This window comes from Cricetulus griseus (assembly GCF_003668045.3).
Source record: "Cricetulus griseus strain 17A/GY chromosome 1 unlocalized genomic scaffold, alternate assembly CriGri-PICRH-1.0 chr1_1, whole genome shotgun sequence".
NCBI classification, from domain to species: Eukaryota; Metazoa; Chordata; class Mammalia; order Rodentia; family Cricetidae; genus Cricetulus; species Cricetulus griseus.
The window spans coordinates 60,595,479-60,613,743 of record NW_023276807.1 but is presented as its reverse complement, the minus strand read 5'-3'; the positions used below and the strand labels follow the sequence as shown (position 1 = coordinate 60,613,743).

The window sequence follows — 18,265 nt, the reverse complement described above, 5'->3', positions numbered from 1 at the left end:
ACCTGTACTTCCAGGTTTCTGGTGAGCTTTATGGTTGATGCCCGGGGAGGATCCATGAGAGGAAGTCGTCACAATGGCCTGAGGGTGGTGATCCCTCCCCGGACATGTGCAGCACCCACACGCATCACCTGCCGCCTGGTCAAGCCTCAGAAGCTGAGCACACCACCCCCGCTGGCTGAGGAAGAGGGCCTAGCCAGCAGGATCATCGCACTGGGACCCACAGGGGCCCAGTTCCTTAGGTGAGATATGCCCTCATGGGGAATGTTTGCAGCTAGTGTCTCCAACCAGTTCCTGCCACTTCATGAAGCTAAGGCTGAAGGTCCGCCCCACCCAGGCAGCGCCCAGCATCTCTTTTCTCTGCTGTGGTGGCAAACAGGCTTGCCTGCCTCTCTCGGGCCTATGAAGCAGTTTATGGCTCTAGAGGAGCCCACTTCTCTCAAAAGTGCTAGGTGTCTAGTAAAGAGAACAAAGAGAAACTGGCTATTTGGGGACCTAGGGTTTACTCATGTAAGCACCATAGTGTTCATCTGAAGGCATTCCCCACAGAGGGTCCCCAAGGCCCTCAAGAGGAGTGAGCCACAGGTACTCTTTTCTCACCTGCCTAAAGCCCACTGGGGTCACCGGAGCTCTGCTCTCCACCAAGAACAGTAAAAGCTTTAGCCTCAGTGGCCCCGGGGCAAGTCTTTTCCTCCATAGCCCTGGTCTGTAGGCCCTTCTCCCTGTAGGCTGTGAGCAGGGCCGGCTGCCATCACCCTTGGGCCTAGGCATGTGGCCTCCTCTAGAACACTCTCTCACCAGTTGCTGTGCTCTACCTTAGCCCAGTGATTGTGGAGATCCCCCATTTTGCCTCACATGGCCGTGGGGACCGTGAACTGGTGGTGCTGAGGAGTGAAAACGGCTCTGTGTGGAAGGAACACAAGAGCCGTTATGGGGAAAGCTACCTGGACCAGATCCTCAATGGCATGGATGAAGGTAAGGGGCCCTAGAGTTCCGGGTGGGTTTCCTGCTTCAGGAAGATGGGTTGCACACTTGGGGTGGTCTGTCAGCACTGCCTGGGGTTTGGGAATGGACCTTATGATCAAGTGCTGGATCCCCAGGACATGTAAGTAGGCATACTGCCTCCCACTCCTGTGCCCAGCGCCTCTTCCACCGGGCCTCTGGGTCAGACAGTACTTCCAGGCCACCTCCGTGCCAAGCCCCTGGAGAGTGTATGTGTCAGGGGTGTGGAGACTCTGAGTCCACAGTCACAGCTCAGCCTGAGCCTTCTAGGCCACTACCCTGAGACCACAGTCATAGTTCATCCCGAGGCAACTTATGTTTCCAGAGCTGGGGAGCCTGGAGGAGCTGGAGAAGAAACGCGTGTGCCGCATCATCACCACCGACTTCCCCCTGTACTTTGTGATCATGTCCCGGCTGTGCCAGGACTATGACACCATTGGTCCTGAAGGAGGCTCCCTGAGAAGCAAGCTGGTGCCCCTGGTACAGGCAACATTCCCTGAAAACGCAGTCACCAAGAAAGTGAAGCTGGCTCTACAGGTGATGTGGCCCCTCCTTGCGATTCCCAAGGCTATGTGGAGGTCGGGCTCTGGAGGAGACCTGGCCTCTGAGGACAGTCCCACACTTTTGTCTGGGAAATCTGAGCTGAAGAGGAACTCTGTGGGGGGTGGGGAGCAGGTGTTTTCTAAAGAGCTGTAGACAGCCCAGTGTGGCCACTAAACATGGCCACTGAACATGGCCTGCTATGTCCCTCAGGAAGGATTCCACAGGAGGCCTGAAGTGGGCCAAGGTGCTGAGGAAAAGCATCGAAATGAGAGACAGAGAAAAAAAAAGGCTCAGAAAGACACTAAGCTGTGGGTTGGGCCTAGGTGGACACCATTCCCATCAAAGTAGGGGGGGGTGGCCACTTTCTCACCTGAATTTTGAGGGCACCTGGCTGACCCTGTCTGGCCAGCCACTGACTTGCCTGGGGCTAAGCCTTCTGTCTTTGGCACTTCACAGGCCCAGCCTGTCCCAGATGAGCTGGTGACCAAGCTCCTGGGCAACCAAGCCACGTTCAGCCCCATTGTCACTGTTGAGCCAAGGCGCCGGAAGTTCCACCGTCCCATTGGGCTTCGAATCCCACTTCCTCCCTCGTGGACTGACAACCCCAGGGACAGTGGGGAGGGAGATACCACCAGCCTGCGCCTACTGTGCAGCGTCATTGGTGAGTGGTGTTCTTGGTGCCTGCTTCATTGGCAGCAGCTGGTTTGGGGCACACACTGGGTGGTGAAAAGATAAAGCCAGCAACGTCCCTGTGCTCTTACGGCTTCCCTGGGTGTGAAAGAAAAGTGAACTGAGTATAAGTCCATGACCTGAGGATGACTCCTCACCACAACATGGGGAGATAGTGCTCGGGTTGCAGACCAAGGATCACCCGGATGTACCACTTCTGTCTTAGCACATTGGTAAGCTTCCTGCCTATGAATGGAAAATATCCCCCAGCCCTACTTCTGCTGCTCTCATAGGTGGAACTGACCAAGCCCAGTGGGAAGACATAACAGGAACAACCAAGCTTGTGTATGCCAACGAGTGTGCCAACTTTACCACCAATGTCTCAGCCAGGTAAGACTCGGCCCTTCCTTGCCCAGCATGGTGCCCGCAGGGAGCCATCCTCATGGCCTGGCCGGCTCTCCCAGGTCGGGCTTGAAATTCCTTTGTCGCTGCTCCCACCAGACAGGGTACAATGAGCACATGCTCACCACTCGCTGTCTCCTTTTAGGTTTTGGCTGTCAGACTGTCCTCGGACTGCAGAGGCCGTGCACTTTGCCACCCTGTTGTACAAAGAGCTCACTGCAGTCCCCTACATGGCCAAGTTTGTCATTTTTGCCAAGATGAATGACCCTCGGGAAGGACGGCTCCGATGCTACTGCATGACAGATGACAAAGTGGACAAGACCCTGGAACAGCATGAAAACTTTGTGGAGGTGGCACGGAGCAGGGACATAGAGGTATGGCTCCCAGGTCTCCTTATAACACAGCCCTGGAAGGCTTTTCTCACTTCACACAAGGAAATAAAGCCCTGGGTTAAGGTGGCTCTCATGGCTGGCTTCTGGAACATGATGGCCAGTCCAGGCCAGAAGTCCTCCCTCTGGAACTGTAGGGACCTTTAGGCCATATTGCTTCAGCTCCTCTCCCAAGAATCATCTTAGCTAAGTTATGACAAACATGAGGGTCACCACCACAGGCATCTCAGGGACTTGTAAGGTAAGAATTGGCACTTGCTGAAGTTCACATGAATCTGGCACAATTGAAAGTAACTTGCCAGCCTGGAGAGCTGGCTCAGCAGTTAGGAGCACTTACTGATCTTGCAGAGGATCTGGGTTCAGTTCCCAGCACCTATATCAGACATCTCACAACCACCTGTAACTCTAGTTCCAGAAGATCCAATGCCCTCTCTGGCCTCTGTGGGCACCTGCATGTATGTGGTATGTGTGTAAGTGCATGTGCGTGTGCACGTGTGAGCGAGTGCGCGCGTGCGCGCGTGCACACACACACACACACACACACACACACACACACACACACACACACACACAGTTTTTTGAAATCCTTTTTTCTTAAAGTACCTTACTTGTAAGGTAGGGTTTAGCTCTCATAGCTGTGGGCACCTTTGTTACCCCAGTGTACACACTGGGAAGCCAAGACTGGGAGAGAGGGTTAAAGTCACACCTGAGCTGCAGATGATAGCTCTAGGATTTGACCCAAACTCCTTGCTTCTACCAGCAGCCCTGGGGTGTACTAGCATCTAGAAAAGTGGGAGCTATGTGGATAAACAGATGAGAAGATGGGGGCTGGGTTTGAAGTTATTACTAATCCCAAGATTCTCTCTCATGTTTATATAATAAGCTAGGGATAATCTGAGGGTCTGGCCTCTGAATCCTAGCTGGGAAGGCTGACATGTTAGTTAGGGTTTCTATTGCTGTGTTAAAACACCATGACCAAAAGCAACTTGGGGAGGAAAAGGGTTTATTTCAGTTTATAGTTCATCACTGCATCACAGTCTGTCATGGAAGGAAGTCAGGGCAAGAACTCAAGTCAGGAACTTAGAGACAGGGAGTGAAGCAGAAGCCATGCAGGAATGCCACTTACTGACTTGCTCCTCGTGGCATGCTCAGCCTGCTTTTATATACAACCCAGGACCAACTTGCCCAGGAGTGGCAGAGCTGGGCCCTCTCACATCAATTACCAGTCAAGAAAATGCACTGCAGGTTTGCCTACAGGCTAGTCTGGTGTATGTGTGTATGTGGGGGGGATGCTTTTCTTAATTAAGGTTTCCTCTTCTCACATGACTCTAGCCTGTATCAAGTTGACAAAAGAACTAACTCTGCGAGCTGGCTTGGTATCAGAAGTTCGGGGCTGAGACATAGGCGTGCCTGGTTCTGATGCTGCCCTGTACTCACTGGTCAAAATACTTATTGTCTATGGCTTCCGTTTCCTCAACGGTCAGATATGATCATGGGAACATCTCAGTTGAAGCTATTATGCACATAGAAGGAATCTTTACATGTGAGAAGTACTTGTAGGCTTTTCAGCACACCTCACAAACAAAACATCTTCAGATAGACCTAAGAACATACCAGGACCTTTTCAGAAGACATGCTATGTTGTCTCCTGACAAGCCACTGAGTTCCTGGGAGCATGCTCACTATAAGTCTGTATCAATAGGGCACGGCTTATATATGACACTTTCCCCTAAACGAGCAGTGAGGCTTCTCATAACCCATCCCCTGTGCAAGGGATGAATGGTGAGGGGAGGGGAACACTGAAACTTACAGGCGTTTCTATATGAGTTCAGCACGCTTTTCTTTTCCTATAGGTTCTGGAAGGAATGCCTCTATTTGCAGAACTCTCTGGGAACTTGGTGCCTGTCAAGAAAGCAACCCAACAGCGAAGCTTCCACTTCCAGTCATTTCGAGAGAACCGTTTGGCCATCCCTGTGAAGGTGCTGGCCTCCTATGGCCACCCTCTTTACTTGGTCCAGGAGTTTGGGAGGCAGGAGCCCCTGAGAACACCAGCCTAGAAGCATGAAGGGTCCTGCTAAAGTTCCCTGTGTGTAATTGAATCTAGGTGAGAGACAGCAGTCGCGAGCCAGGAGGGTTCTTGTCATTCCTGCGGAAGGCGATGAAGTATGAAGACACACAGCACATCCTCTGTCACTTAAATATCACCATGCCCCCCTGTACCAAGGTGAGCTGCCACCTGCCAATGTCCCTCAGAAGTTCCCAAGCATGCATACATCCAAAGGGGTTCTCTCTTCATTCTGAAACACTAACTTCAATTCCCAGGATCCCCCAGGGCTCTTGCTCTGCTATGGACATTTGATTTGTGACTAGGCAGAGAAAGCTTGCCCTAGAATGTCCATAAAGCCTGGTTTTGTGATGTGAGGAACGAATGTTAGGGCCAGGTGTAGATAGGACATGGAGCCAGCCTCTCTATAATGTGGAGGACAGGGTCCCCCTGCTGCTCTAGGGATGTCTGGGGCTTACAGTTGTATGGGGACTCGCCCAAGGTCACTTATTCATAGACAGAAGTTGTCAAGACTCTTTTTCCATTTGTTTGCCTGTCTTTCCCCTCAAACAAGCGGACCCTGGTGTCCCCAGCCACTTCCAAACCCAGGTTTCCATGCTCGGCCAAGGAGTCTTGACCGATGGTCTGTTTCTGATCCCTGTAAGAGTCTCATGCTGTGGCTTGGACCTTTGGAGCAACTCCATCCTCAGAATGTCTCCATGATTTGCCAATGCTATTGTGCTGTTGTTTGAGTCATTAGCTTTCTGTGGTCACCTAGAAGAGAAGCAAGGTCACTTTCACATATGTGACTTGATTTCTCTTTCCTCCTGGGGATGAGGGTGAACCTATTTCTCTCTCAAATGGAGTTTCCAGTGTTAGAACAAACAGAAATGAGTCAGAAATGAGTCATTGAGCAGAAGCAAATCCAGAAAGAAAAACTGAGTTTAAATTCAAATTCTGTCTCTACTGAGTGATCTTGTGCAAGTCACTCTCTATGCCTTAGTTCCCTCACCGATGAAATAGAAGTTATAATTGTGCCTGCCTGCCTCACATGTGGTTGTGAGTACCAAAAGGCGCGGCTCACATGATAATGGCCACCTGGGTCTGCCATTATTGATATTATTAATGAGGCATTTGAGTACCACCAAGCTCCTTCACTTCCACCTCCTACCATGTGTTTCATCTATCAGGCCATGGACCACCATGCCCCTTCCCCAAAACATGAGGGCTTGCATCAGCTTCTCTAAGAGGGAATACACCCAAAATCCATGGTACCCTTTCTTTGTCTTCTGCAGGGTGGTGGAGCAGAAGACAGGAGGAGGACCCTGACACCCCTGAGCCTTCGATATAGCATTCTCAGCGAGTCCCGGCTGGGTAGGAGCCCCTTGCCTAGTACCCTGTATGCTTTCTCTTATAAGAATGCAAATGTATTCCCATCAAGGCAATCTACCAGGGATTTCCTTGTCAAGGACTCTGTCCTGGTGTCAGTTCATCTTATTTTCTCTGCAGCAGGCAGAGTCCTCCCCTTAGGTCTCTACCTGACAGTGTGATCTGAAGGTCCTGTGTAACCAGAGCATCCTTCTGTAAGGGCCACACACCCACCTCATCTGTGTTGTGACCTGCCCCAGCTGCTAACTGCAATCCAATGCATCTTCCCAGGTTTTACCAGTGACACAGACCGTGTTGATATGAAGATGGCTGTCATCACAGAGCACCTTGGCCTCAGCTGGGCAGGTGAGTGACGGAATTTGGACAAAAAAAGCCTCAGATCTACCTAACCCCATGACCCTTCCCCCTGGGTGACCCAGGGTGAAGTGTGTCCAGCCTTCATCATCCATTGGGACTGGGTGTGTGATGGCCCATTTTATAAGCAACACCACTGGGCACCAGTAGAGAGCAGTGAATTTCCTGTCCCCTCCATGTTTGTCTATTTCCCCTGTAAGCATTGTGAGAAGCAATTATCCTTACTTCATATCAAGAGGACTGGAAACTCATGGGAAACAGACCTTTATTTTATGACCTCACCAAGTTAAGCACCAGCCTAGGCCATCAGGAGCACCGGTTGAGTGCAGAAAAGAGCTTACAAATCCTGAGCCGTGAACCTTATGTAGTTTCAGGGGACAATCTTACACGCCACCTGGGTTTTATCTTTCCAACTGTTGTTTACTTATTTGAATTTTTTCCAACAAAAACTGTGTCTGAGTTTATCTCTACATTTAAATTCTGTTTATTTCAAAACTTAACTAGGTGCAAGGCCTAGCAGCAAACTTGGCTGTTACTAAGTTTCTACTCTTAACTCAACTGCGGAGTGGTGGGGAATAGTTAGGCTAGCCTGCATTGCAGGGGTCCAGTGTTTCCTGTCCATTTGTAGATGAGCTAGCTTGAGATACCTTTGAAAGTAAGCATTAGATTTTATATCTAACATACCAACCCTTCATGCTGTAAGCTGCCTTTGGAATATTGGTTCTCCTTGCTTTATAACTGGGAATGTGAAGGTCCACCTTAATAAAGAAAGTTTGTAGCTAATGACAGAACACAGAAAATCAAACACAAATTATATATATATATATATATATATATATATATATATATATATATTCAGCCAAACACACACACACATATATATGATACATATATAATGCCTCGTGACTCTGTCCACTGCCTTCTCGGTGCTACTCATTACCTTCTCAGAGGCAGCTTGCTGTGGGAAAAGGGAGAAAGGCAAGGTCTCCAGATGTTTCACTTTTTACCTCTGGCTGTGGCTGAGCCTAAGGTACCTCCTGGCTACAGCAGGGCAGACAGGGTTTGAATGGAAACAGGTAGGCAGAGGAAAGCACTCCACGTGTTGATGGTGCCTCAGGTGCTGTAAACTGACTTGTTCTCCCTCGCCACTCTTTGTTGTGATCTTCATGTGGATGGCTGTCCTGTGTGTGCTCACCACGCACAACGTTTTAGACAACTCAGCTAAGACAGTGGGAACTGTCTGAAAAGACACATGATGGGAATTCAGAATTCTGGAGTTATCTGTTCTTTAGGCTATTTCCATTCCTCCTTGGTGTGTGTGTGTGTGTGTGTGTGTGCGCGTGCGTGCGTGCGTGCGTGCGTGCGTGCGTGTGTGTGTGTGTGTGTGTGTGTTGTATAGGCATGCTCTGACTTACAGTCACCTTCTCGACAGTCTTCCTCATACTTAAAGTATGCTGATGTATTCCCCTTCTAACCATCTGTGAGCAGTCACAATAAAAGTCACAGAGGGAGCTACTATAGTAATTACAGGGCTGCCTTTCTACTCGAGTTCTTGGAGGACAGCCAGTGACCACCTGTGCAAGATTGCAGGTGACTTCAAAGTCTGGGGACTAGCTTGTCCTGCACCCAAGGAAGCTCATTCTCATTGCCTCCTCAGTGAAGTCATGAAAGAAGAAAGGAAATGTCTTCATTTACTCATTCACTCACTCATTTAATGCCTGGTTCCCAGCCCCATCCACTAGGGACACTAGGAGCAGATATTTACTCCACACCAAGACTTTCCTGGTGGGAAGGAACCCCAGAATTTAATGGAGACTGTGATAAACTCCACACTCATATTGGCTCTTGGTTCTTTGCCTACAGAGCTGGCCCGGGAGCTGCAGTTCACTGTGGAAGATATCAACCGGATCCGTGTAGAAAACCCTAACTCCTTGTTGGAGCAGAGTGCAGCCTTGCTGACCCTCTGGGTGGCCCGTGAAGGCGAAAATGCAAAGAGTCAGTACCATTCAGCCAACTGTCTTGCTAGAGAGATTTGCCCCCCCCCCCCAGAGCCCTTCTTTCAGATTCCAGTCCTGCTGCTGACCTGGGGTTTCCAGTCTGTTCCTTCTCTCATTTCTCATAGGCTTGAGGTCTCCTAGGCAATCCTACCAGTTCATATTACCAGTGGCTCTCGACCTCAATCTTTCCCATTCTCAGAGGGAGGTAAAAAATTGCCCTGGACCCCTGAGAATAATATGTTATAGAATGTAAGACTGTTGTTTTCCAAGTATTCCTATTGAATTTCTCAACCAGATGAGTGCTGTGGTCTCAAAGCAGAGTTGGGTGGGCCTATCCCAGTCTGCTTCAGCTCTTGTTCTCTTAGGGCACCCTCCTCTTGTCTGAGGAAATCTTGTCTCACTTTTTTTCAGCAGCTCCTCCAAACCCTACCCTATGCAGGAACTGGATGTTTCCATATGCTTCTTCATCCACTGATGTAGACCAGGACTTCAAAAGTAGTCTTTCCTCTTGTTTTCTCATTATTCTTATAGCTCTCTCTCTCTCCTCTCTCTTTCTCTCTCTCTCTTTATCTCACACACATGCACACATACACACATACATACATACCTTTAGCTATCACACACACACACACACACACACACACACACACACTTATAGCTATCACACACACACCTATAGGTATCACACACACATACCTATAAGCTATCACTCACACACACACCTATAGCTATCACCCTCCACACACACACCTATAGCTATCACACACATATACACACACATTTCTATAGTTATCACACACATACCTATAACTATCATACACACACACACACACACACACACACACACACACACACACACACACATACACACACACCTTTAGATGCTTCACAATGGCCACTGAACATCTAGCTTGTGCTCAACAGAGACAGAACATTTGCCAAGCATGCACAAGGCCATGGACTCTATCCCCAGCATTGAAAGAAACAAAACAAAACAAAACAAACCACAACTGCCACCCTTAATTTTTGGTAGACCTGTTGTATAAAAAGACGTTATCTAAAAAGGGGAGCTGTTTCTCTCAACCAGACTTACCCCTGCCCCGTGTCTGTGAGGCCTGCACAGCGTTCCTGTTGCTCTAGAAGTACATGAGTTTGTTCCTCCAGCGCCTCCTCTCTTCTCTCCTGACAGTGGAGAATCTGTACACAGCCCTGCGGAACATTGACAGAAGTGAGATCGTTAACATGTTGGAGGGCTCTGGCAGGCAGAGCCGAAACCTCAAACCAGACCGGCGGCATGGGGACCGGGATTATTCATTGTCACCATCCCAGATGAATGGTGAGTGTCCTATGAGACCAGGCTGAGCTGGGGCCCTGCCTTCCTGGCACCAGCAATAATGGCCCCTTCCCATGACTCTTCATTTCCCCTAAACCATCTCTCCCTCTTGTTGACGGGAGGGTTGTCAGTGATGAACTCCTTCTACCAGGGAGAGCAGAGGCAAGTGAGAGAGACAGGTGGCACCTACCTGGGCAGTGGGCCTCTTCCTCCAGGGCTGCCTGCCTCTGTGCCCATATGTGGAACAGTTCCCAGGCCTCCACCAGCCCCCAGAACCAAGGTTCTAGAAGGGCCTGGCATGGCAAGAACAGATTTGAGTCGGTGAAGAAATTGCCTAGGCCCTCGCCCTAGAATCTCCAAGCTTTCTGTTTCACAGGGCATGGGTCCTCTCATGCCCCTGTCTATGGAATATTCAGTGATTGGGAAGAAAGAAACATGGAGGCTCTGGCCCAAGGTCTAACAGGGATCAGTTGATGGTGTTTAAAATCCCACTGTGAACCCTCAGGACTAAGGGTGTCCTCTCCTTGAGCCCAGTCTCTCTTCCTTGTCACACTCTCTCCCTTTTTTTTTTTTATCATCTCATCTGTTTCCCTGCACCCTTCAATATGGTTCAGCATGGCAGGGAGCCCCAGTGTGACTCATCCCAAGGAGATGAAGCCCAGGAGGCCCTGACCTTTGCCACTGAGCTGTGTCTAAGGCCTGCACTCTACACAAAGCAACAATAGAAGCAGGCACTGCCGAGAGCCTGGAGGTCCCAAGGCCTTTCTCTTTATCCACTCTCTGTCTGGCCAGTGAACATAAGTGGGGCAGGCCCCACTCCCACCTCAGCCTAGTGTGGGGGCCCAGAAGCCTGCACATTAGGCCCTTCCTGCCTTCTGGCACTCATATGGCAGAGACATTTCCTCATCTTTAGAAATTAGGCTAGATTCCAAGCTGTTCAATACTTCAAAAATCTTGTCAACTGTGGGATGTGTCTTCTTCTGGTGTCTCTACATCACTATGGACAGCTATGTTGTGACATCAGTGCTCTCCAAACTGGTAGTTTTAAATGGTGTCCCTAGCCATGTACATTGGACACAAGGGCACTTGAGTCACAGCTTGTAGTGCCATCAGGGAACAGGGAGTACCAGGGGCAGGTGAGTTCTAGACTAGGCTGGACACAGGGCCTCCTTCTGTCAGGTGGGGCCTGTGCATGTCAAACCTCCCCCCCACTCTCTCTGTCTCATGTCCTGTGTCTCCTGAAACATGCTATCTAGCCCCATTGGGTGTGGGGCTCATCTACTGATCATGTCCTGTCTCCTCTCTTTCTGCCTCTGACCTCATCCTAACTATTCACTCTCTTGTACTTCCTGTTCTCCACTGTCTCCACCTGGCCAAGTGTCCAGAGCTGTCAGATTTCACAAGTGCATGTCACAGAGGATTCCTAGCCCCCGGCCCTACCCCCCACCCATGCATCTCATGGCTGTCCCCATGGGCATCTGTTGCGTGTGCATGGCGTGTTGTCTGTGGCTGCTGATGCGTATGCTCCACTCACTCTTCAGGTCCAGAGGGTTCCAGAAGAGCGATCTACAGCTATGGGGATTGTAGCTTCCCTCTAGGGACTTGATTGGAACCCAATGGGGAGCTCCTAAGTAGGCCAGCTCCCCCTTCGCAGAAGGAAAAAGAAAGACAGCTGGAAACATCTGCAAGCTTTGGGAAATTCAAGTGACAAAACACTTGGTGTGTGACATGGACTTTTTAATATTGCCCATGCTATTTCAACCAAGTTAAACCCACAGAACATCTGAATGCCCTAAATTAAGTTAACATTCATGGAACTAGCAGGGCCTTAGAATTCCCAGGGTCTGAAGGACTGACTGTTGGCTCCAGTCAGATCAGAAGAGTGTTAATGCCTAAGTGGGCCCCAGTCTATGAGTGGGACCAAGTCTCTGTTGTGTTCTGTGTCTGATGATAGGGCTCTGTTGCCATGGGCTAACCCATTTGGCAAATATTTTTCAAGCATCAGCTACATGTTAAACACCATTCTAGGCAGGGCAATGAAGTCAGTTCTCAGGCGAGAAAACAAAACAAAATTCTGCCTTTGTGACATCTTCCTTCTGTTATAAACCCATGGATACTATGCATGGGAATATATAATGTGTTACACATGGTATGGCCTCATAGTGATATGGGGGTAAACAGGCCAGAGCAAAGGAACTCAGTAGCATAGTAGGAGTGTTACATTTGAACAGAGGCACAAATAAGATGATGGAATGAGCCATATGTAAACAAAAAGGAACGAACATTCCAGAAGGGCAGCATACCTGATGGATTCAGAGGTAGCAGAGGGACAGGGATAGTAGGCAGTAGGGAGAGAGAAGACAGGAGAACTAAGGGGCATCAGGAAGCCTAAGGACTTCAGAAGACCATTGGGTTTCATGTGGTGAGGTTTGAGCAAAGGAATGACATGGTCTTCAGAGGACTCTTCTCCTCTTTGAGTTTAGATGCTTTGCACTTCTGGCTTCTTTGTGCTGCGTGCTGATCCTCCTATACCTAAAAGCCCACAGATCTCAAGATGAGCCTAGACTCTGGACCTTGCAGGCATGTTGCCCTCAGTGGCGGAGAGGGGGCAATTACCATAAATTGATCCTTGGCTTGATCCTCTCTGCCTCCTAGCATCAGGATTGGCTTGTGTGTTGTTGTTGCACCCTCATCCCTATGCCAGGAAGACTGTCTCACATCTATCCTTCCAGTCAGAAATGAAAGGATGCAAGAGATCAGAAGTACAGAGAGGAAGAGGCACCAGCCTCCTGTACCATTTCTGGGTGTCCTTTGACAAGGACACATGGTGCCTGGCCTGGTACCAGTCAAGCCCAACACATTATGGTTGTCACCAATGCCTTAGTTTCAGAGTTTAGTTTGCCTCATTCCTTTGCTTGTCTGTATCTGAAGTTGCAGGGACTCAGGGAAGTGCCTGCAGAAAGGGGTGGGGGTCCTTATTTGAGAGGAATCTTCTCCCATCACAGCTTCTCCGGACCTACATGCCTGCACTGTTATGGGAAAGGAGACCTGTCCCAAGGGCCAGTTCTCCTACATAAGAGGGGACCACTCAGAACCATGGAATAAGCACAAAGAAAAAATGCCTGGGAGAAAAAAAAAACAATAAAAAGCAAAAATAACCCCATGCTTCTAAAAATGAGACATTTCTTGTACGGAAAGAAAAAGCAAGCATCTCGTGTCCATCAGTGCCATCTGTCTTGATGAGACATATTATGTCTAGTTGGAAACAAAATGCATTTATTTTAGATCAATGTTTAATGATATGGCTGGTGAAGAGTGACTCCTTTCTGGAGCCAGGGTACCTATCTACACCTTTTGTTGGCTATGAACATTGAACTAAGAGGATGATTTACTGCATTTGGGTGAGTATAGACCTAGGACAATAACCTGCTAAGAAGAAAGGCCACCTGAGGTCACCTGGAGTCCCCACCCAACTCTTACTCTGCTCAAGAAGCCAAAGCAACATGATACAGGCAGGCATGATCTGCAGGCAAAACCTCCCCCAAGAGCCTCTTCAATAGAATGAGATGAGAAGCTGCAGAAATGGGAGGAGGAGGAACTTAACACAGTCCACTCTCTGTGCTCAAGAACAACATAAAAGTGCTCACCAACTGCCACACAAGAAACTCCTGGGCTGGCTGAAGCCCTTGACACACCCTGAAACATGGTGCTAAGGAATGTGAAAGAGGAGATGGAGACTGAGGTCTCCAAGACTGACAAGGGCTAGAAGCAGTCCACGCCAGTCAACAAGGACTTAGAGTTAGGGTTAGGTTCTCTATGGAGAAAGGCCACCTGGAGTCCCTCCCTCCTCTCGACTCAGGAAGACAAAGCAAAGAATAGGCACAGAAGTTACTGAGAGGGCTCAGCCATTGTGGCCCTGAGGAACCCACTTAAAACTGGCGAGTAGGGACTTCCTCCTACCATGAGAGCCTGCTTCCGACCCTGCAGAGACCTGCCTGGTGGGATGGGAAGAAACCTGTGTGTCTGAGAAAAAGGAAGGAGGGAAAGAAGGAAGGAAAGAAGGAAGGAAGGCTTGACTTAAGTGCTCCAAGCCTTATGTATGTGACTGTCTGACCTTCCCAAGACCTTTAGACTGGAAGATGGGCTGGTGACCCAAGTGGCAGGACCGCAGGAATCCTAGAATGATGAGCACTTCTGAAACTTGGGTAAGACTGAAGTAGATCTTCCCTTGACTTAGTGAGACATCCCTCATGAGGGACATAGGCCTCAGTGACCATGGCCCCGCACTAGCAGTGATGCCCACCCATGTCAGTTCTATAGTTGCTGAGATCCTCAGATCCAAGTCTGAGTGAATGGGTGGGTCCTCTGAAAATGGGAAATGCCCTGAAGACAGTCACCTGGGGTGACAATGAATAGAAAGCATACATGTGTTTTCTCCACTCGCACCTAATTTAGTTGAAATTTCCACTCAAATGAACACCGTGGAAGCTACAGGAGAACCCTGTCTCCAGCAATCAGAGAGAGAAAGAGGGAGGGAAGGAGAGAGTCTCGGAACACTAGAGTCCTTTGGAAGGGTCACCTACATGCTTTGCCTGAGTATTAAGCAGATATTCCCAATGGCTAGCCTGGCCATTCAGACATTAGTAACAGAAAGAATGACCAAGCTTCAGAAAATGAGAATAAGAACCTGAATTTGAGCAATGTATAAGACCTGCCTAAGAAATCCTGACAGCAAAAGGCAATGGATCAAAACTGCTTTCCAAACAAACTGCTTAACAGGACAGTCACCAAGGATGTGCAGAGCTACAAAAACATCCAGCACCCCAAAAATGGGTGCCTGGCAAGTAGTTAAGGAGTACCAGATACCAGAAGCAAGAAAACTGAATCAGTAATGGGATGAAAAAGGAGGACTGGTACAGATGAGGAAACAAAGATGGCAGGATGGTCAGAACAGCTCTGATTTTATATTCAAAACATTGTTCCAGGTGGAATTCTGGAGTAGAGCATTTGCCTAGCTGTGCAAAGACTCTGTCCACAGACACCCTACAAACTGAAATATAGGAAGAAAAGATGTAAAAAGCATCAGTGATCAAAACTGTGTGTGTTTGTGTTTGAGTGTGTGTGTGTACATATATGTGTGTATATGTACATATATGTGCTGCAAGTATTCTGATGGAAATTATAAATATGTTACTATACTAAGTATCATGAACTCCATATAGAGGAAGCATTTTAGCAATTATATTGAGGTCTACAATAAGCAAATTGGGCATAAAAGGGAACTCAGTACAAGGGAACCAGTAAGGATAATAGACTCATAGGAAACAGTATAAGCAAGAAACCAATGGGTTTACTTCAAAGTAAAACTCTTTCTTCAGAGAAAGAGTAGACATGGCTTGGAGTATGCTCAGCAGTAAAATACTTACCTAGAATATGTGAGACCTGGGGTCGCTCCCTAGTGGTGACAAAAAGGACAGAAGAGGGGAGTGAAAAAAGGAGAAGGGGGATAGGGAGGAGGAGGAAGATAAAAAAAAAGTAATAATAGCAGCAATGTCTTCAATCCCAGCACTCAAGAGACAGTGGCAAGCACATCTCTGCCTGCTTAAGGCCAGCCTGGTCTATGTAGCGAGTGCCAGGCCAGCCAGGGCTACATGGTTGAGACTGTGTCTTACAAGAATAAGAGGAAGAGGAGAGAGGAAAGTTCAAGGCCAACATGAACTGCATAGCAAGTTGGAAGCCAACCTGAGTTGTATAGTAAGGAGTGGGGCAAAGTCCCAGTGAAGTGAGCATGCCTGTTAACTTTGCATTCAGTAGGAAGGGGCAGAAATGGAAGAGGCAGAAAGGTGGTCTCGAGTTTCAGCACAGCTTGATTTACACAGCAAATTTAAGGTCAGCCAAGTACATGAGACCCTGTCAAAAATAATTAGAAACTAAATTAAAGCAAAAACAAAAATTCTTCCAGATGTATAAAAGCTGAAAGCATTTATTAGGAGACCCATACTCCTACAAGCTACTTAAGCAGTATTTTAAAAGAGAACCTGAACTGAACCTGTGTGTGTGTGTGTGTGTGTGTGTGTGTGTGTGTGTGTGTGTGTGTGTGTGTGTGTGTGTTTACCAGCCCTTTAGCACAGTGTCTGGCATGGAATCAGACACTGATGAATATGTTTTGGCTGAGCATGTGGAGGAATGAGGATAATGCTGTTAGATGCAGAGGCCATGGGAGAGCCGCTGCCCAGAGCTGAGAGCAAGGAGGCAGGCTAGGCTGGAAAGCATAAATGAGAACGTGGATCTAGAGAATAGGGAAAAGGCCTGGGTTTGGGATTGTGGGTACTGGGAAGGGGCTGGCTGACTGAAGGGTTTGGGCATAAGGCTTGGAGGACTAGATAATAGAAGGTCCCTAGAAACAACCCACCCCATTGTGCGTGCGCGCCAGAGCACACACACACACACACACACACACACACACACACACACACACACACACACACTTAATTTCCCCTGCATCTTTAACAACTATAGGCACATGACATATGTGCTCCTCGGGCACTCTGTGCCAGATAGAAAAGCTTGTCTCTAGTTTGGCACCTACTCTCCTGGGGACAAAAGGGTCACTTTGTGACTCCTGAATGTGGGAGGGTTGAAGCACTTCTGACAGACCAGTGACATCCACCCAACACACAAATTCCCCACGTGTGGACTTGCTTCTCCGTCCATTCATAGTCGCTCCTGAACACCAGGGAGCCAAGGTCCGAGCCCTCCAGACACTGTCAAGAGCTTATTTCCAAAGCAGGTATGGGAGCAGGCTGCTGATTCCAGGCTGTGCTGGGTCCCTGCTGAACCAGAGCTGGGTGGATAGCTCAGGGCCTATGGATGGAGCACTGTGGGCAGGTGTGCTGGAACCCATGGTGCCCTCTGACCTTGCGCCATTTTTGACCCCTTAGAACCCTCACCTGTGCCACTGTAGATCATTCAGAGTTTGTGGAACCAATATGCACCTTGAGGAAAAGTCACTTCATGCCAACCCAGAAGCCTGTTTCCCACTTGACCACCGCACTGAGGTCTGTGGATGTTCAGTGTACCCTGTCAGACCCCTCCAGGGCAGCCTTGTTACTGACCCTGATCCTGGGTGGGCTGCACTCTTCCCCCCCTAAGGTACATTCCTAACAGGACTGGAAAGACTAAGCCAAGATCATCCTTTATTCCTCCAGCCACGGAGATCGGGGCTTTCGTGTGATCGATCAGGGCAGATCAGAGCACAAGTCCTTTGGATAAAGCCTTCTTTATCTAGTGCTCACAGCTGGTTAAGAATGAATTTCAATCGTGTTTCTTTGCCCTCCAGCAAAGGAGCCCCCTACTCTATCCTTGCCCCTTGGCTGCCCCCATCCAGCTCAGAGCCTTGTTTCTCTTGCCAGGGTGTCCCGGCATTAGCCACAAGGCCTGAGCTTTGGACTCGGAGCTTGGAAAGCCCTGCCCTGAATGTGCATGCCTTTCTGTGGCCGTGCCTGTGTGTAAGTGTGTGTGGTCCTGCACGTGAGTGTGTGTGACAAAAATCGCTTCTGGAGCATGTTGCCCTCTGTCTGCCCTTCCAGGTTACTCCTCGCTGCAGGACGAGCTGCTGTCCCCCGCCTCCCTGCACTACGCACTTCCCTCTCCACTGTGTGCAGACCAGTACTGGAACGAAGTGGCTGTCATAGACGCCATCCCCCTGGCGGCCACGGAGCATGACACCATGCTGGAGATGTCTGACATGCAGGTGTGGTCTGCGGGCCTCACCCCCTCCCTGGTCACTGCTGAGGACTCCTCCCTGGAGTGCAGCAAGGCCGAGGACTCTGATGCCACACAAGAGTGGAAGTTGGAGGGGGCACTCTCAGAGGAACCGCAGGGCCCGGAACTGGGCTCTCAGGACCTGGTGGAGGACGACACAGTGGATTCAGATGCCACAAATGGCCTGGCTGATGTGCTAGGTCAGGAGGAAGGTCAGAGGTCAGAAAAGAAGAGGCAGGAGGTCACAGGCACAGAGCAGGACACGGAGACTGAAGTGTCTGTTGTTTCAGGCCAGCAGCGAGTTCACGCCCGAATCACAGACTCACCCACAGTGAGGCAGGTGCTGGACAGAAGCCAGGCCAGGTAAGGGCTGGCCTATGGG

The 18,265-nt window shown here is 49.3% G+C and overlaps 1 protein-coding gene and 1 long non-coding RNA gene across 3 annotated transcripts in view; one reads left to right on the top strand and one right to left on the bottom strand.

The window, feature by feature from the left end:
• Positions 1-18,265, top strand: part of Ank1 (ankyrin 1) — an 83,928-nt gene that overhangs the window by 48,961 nt on the left and 16,702 nt on the right. The window contains exons 26-39 of one of the 2 annotated variants that reach the window (XM_035452876.1): positions 15-239; positions 818-972; positions 1,325-1,536; positions 1,999-2,203; positions 2,505-2,601; positions 2,759-2,987; positions 4,856-4,981; positions 5,107-5,226; positions 6,342-6,420; positions 6,706-6,780; positions 8,653-8,784; positions 9,976-10,122; positions 17,709-18,095; positions 18,174-18,246. In XM_035452876.1, the coding sequence (XP_035308767.1) occupies positions 15-239; positions 818-972; positions 1,325-1,536; positions 1,999-2,203; positions 2,505-2,601; positions 2,759-2,987; positions 4,856-4,981; positions 5,107-5,226; positions 6,342-6,420; positions 6,706-6,780; positions 8,653-8,784; positions 9,976-10,122; positions 17,709-18,095; positions 18,174-18,246 (2,262 nt within the window). Of the gene's footprint in view, positions 1-14; positions 240-817; positions 973-1,324; positions 1,537-1,998; positions 2,204-2,504; positions 2,602-2,758; positions 2,988-4,855; positions 4,982-5,106; positions 5,227-6,341; positions 6,421-6,705; positions 6,781-8,652; positions 8,785-9,975; positions 10,123-17,708; positions 18,247-18,265 lie in introns of both variants that reach the window. The other variant, XM_035452877.1, reaches the window with a different exon arrangement.
• Positions 4,002-10,701, bottom strand: LOC118239667. The gene is made up of 3 exons (XR_004772420.1): positions 10,310-10,701; positions 9,880-9,995; positions 4,002-5,820 (listed from the first exon to the last, which is right to left on the bottom strand). It is a non-coding gene; the product is annotated as an uncharacterized LOC118239667 (long non-coding RNA).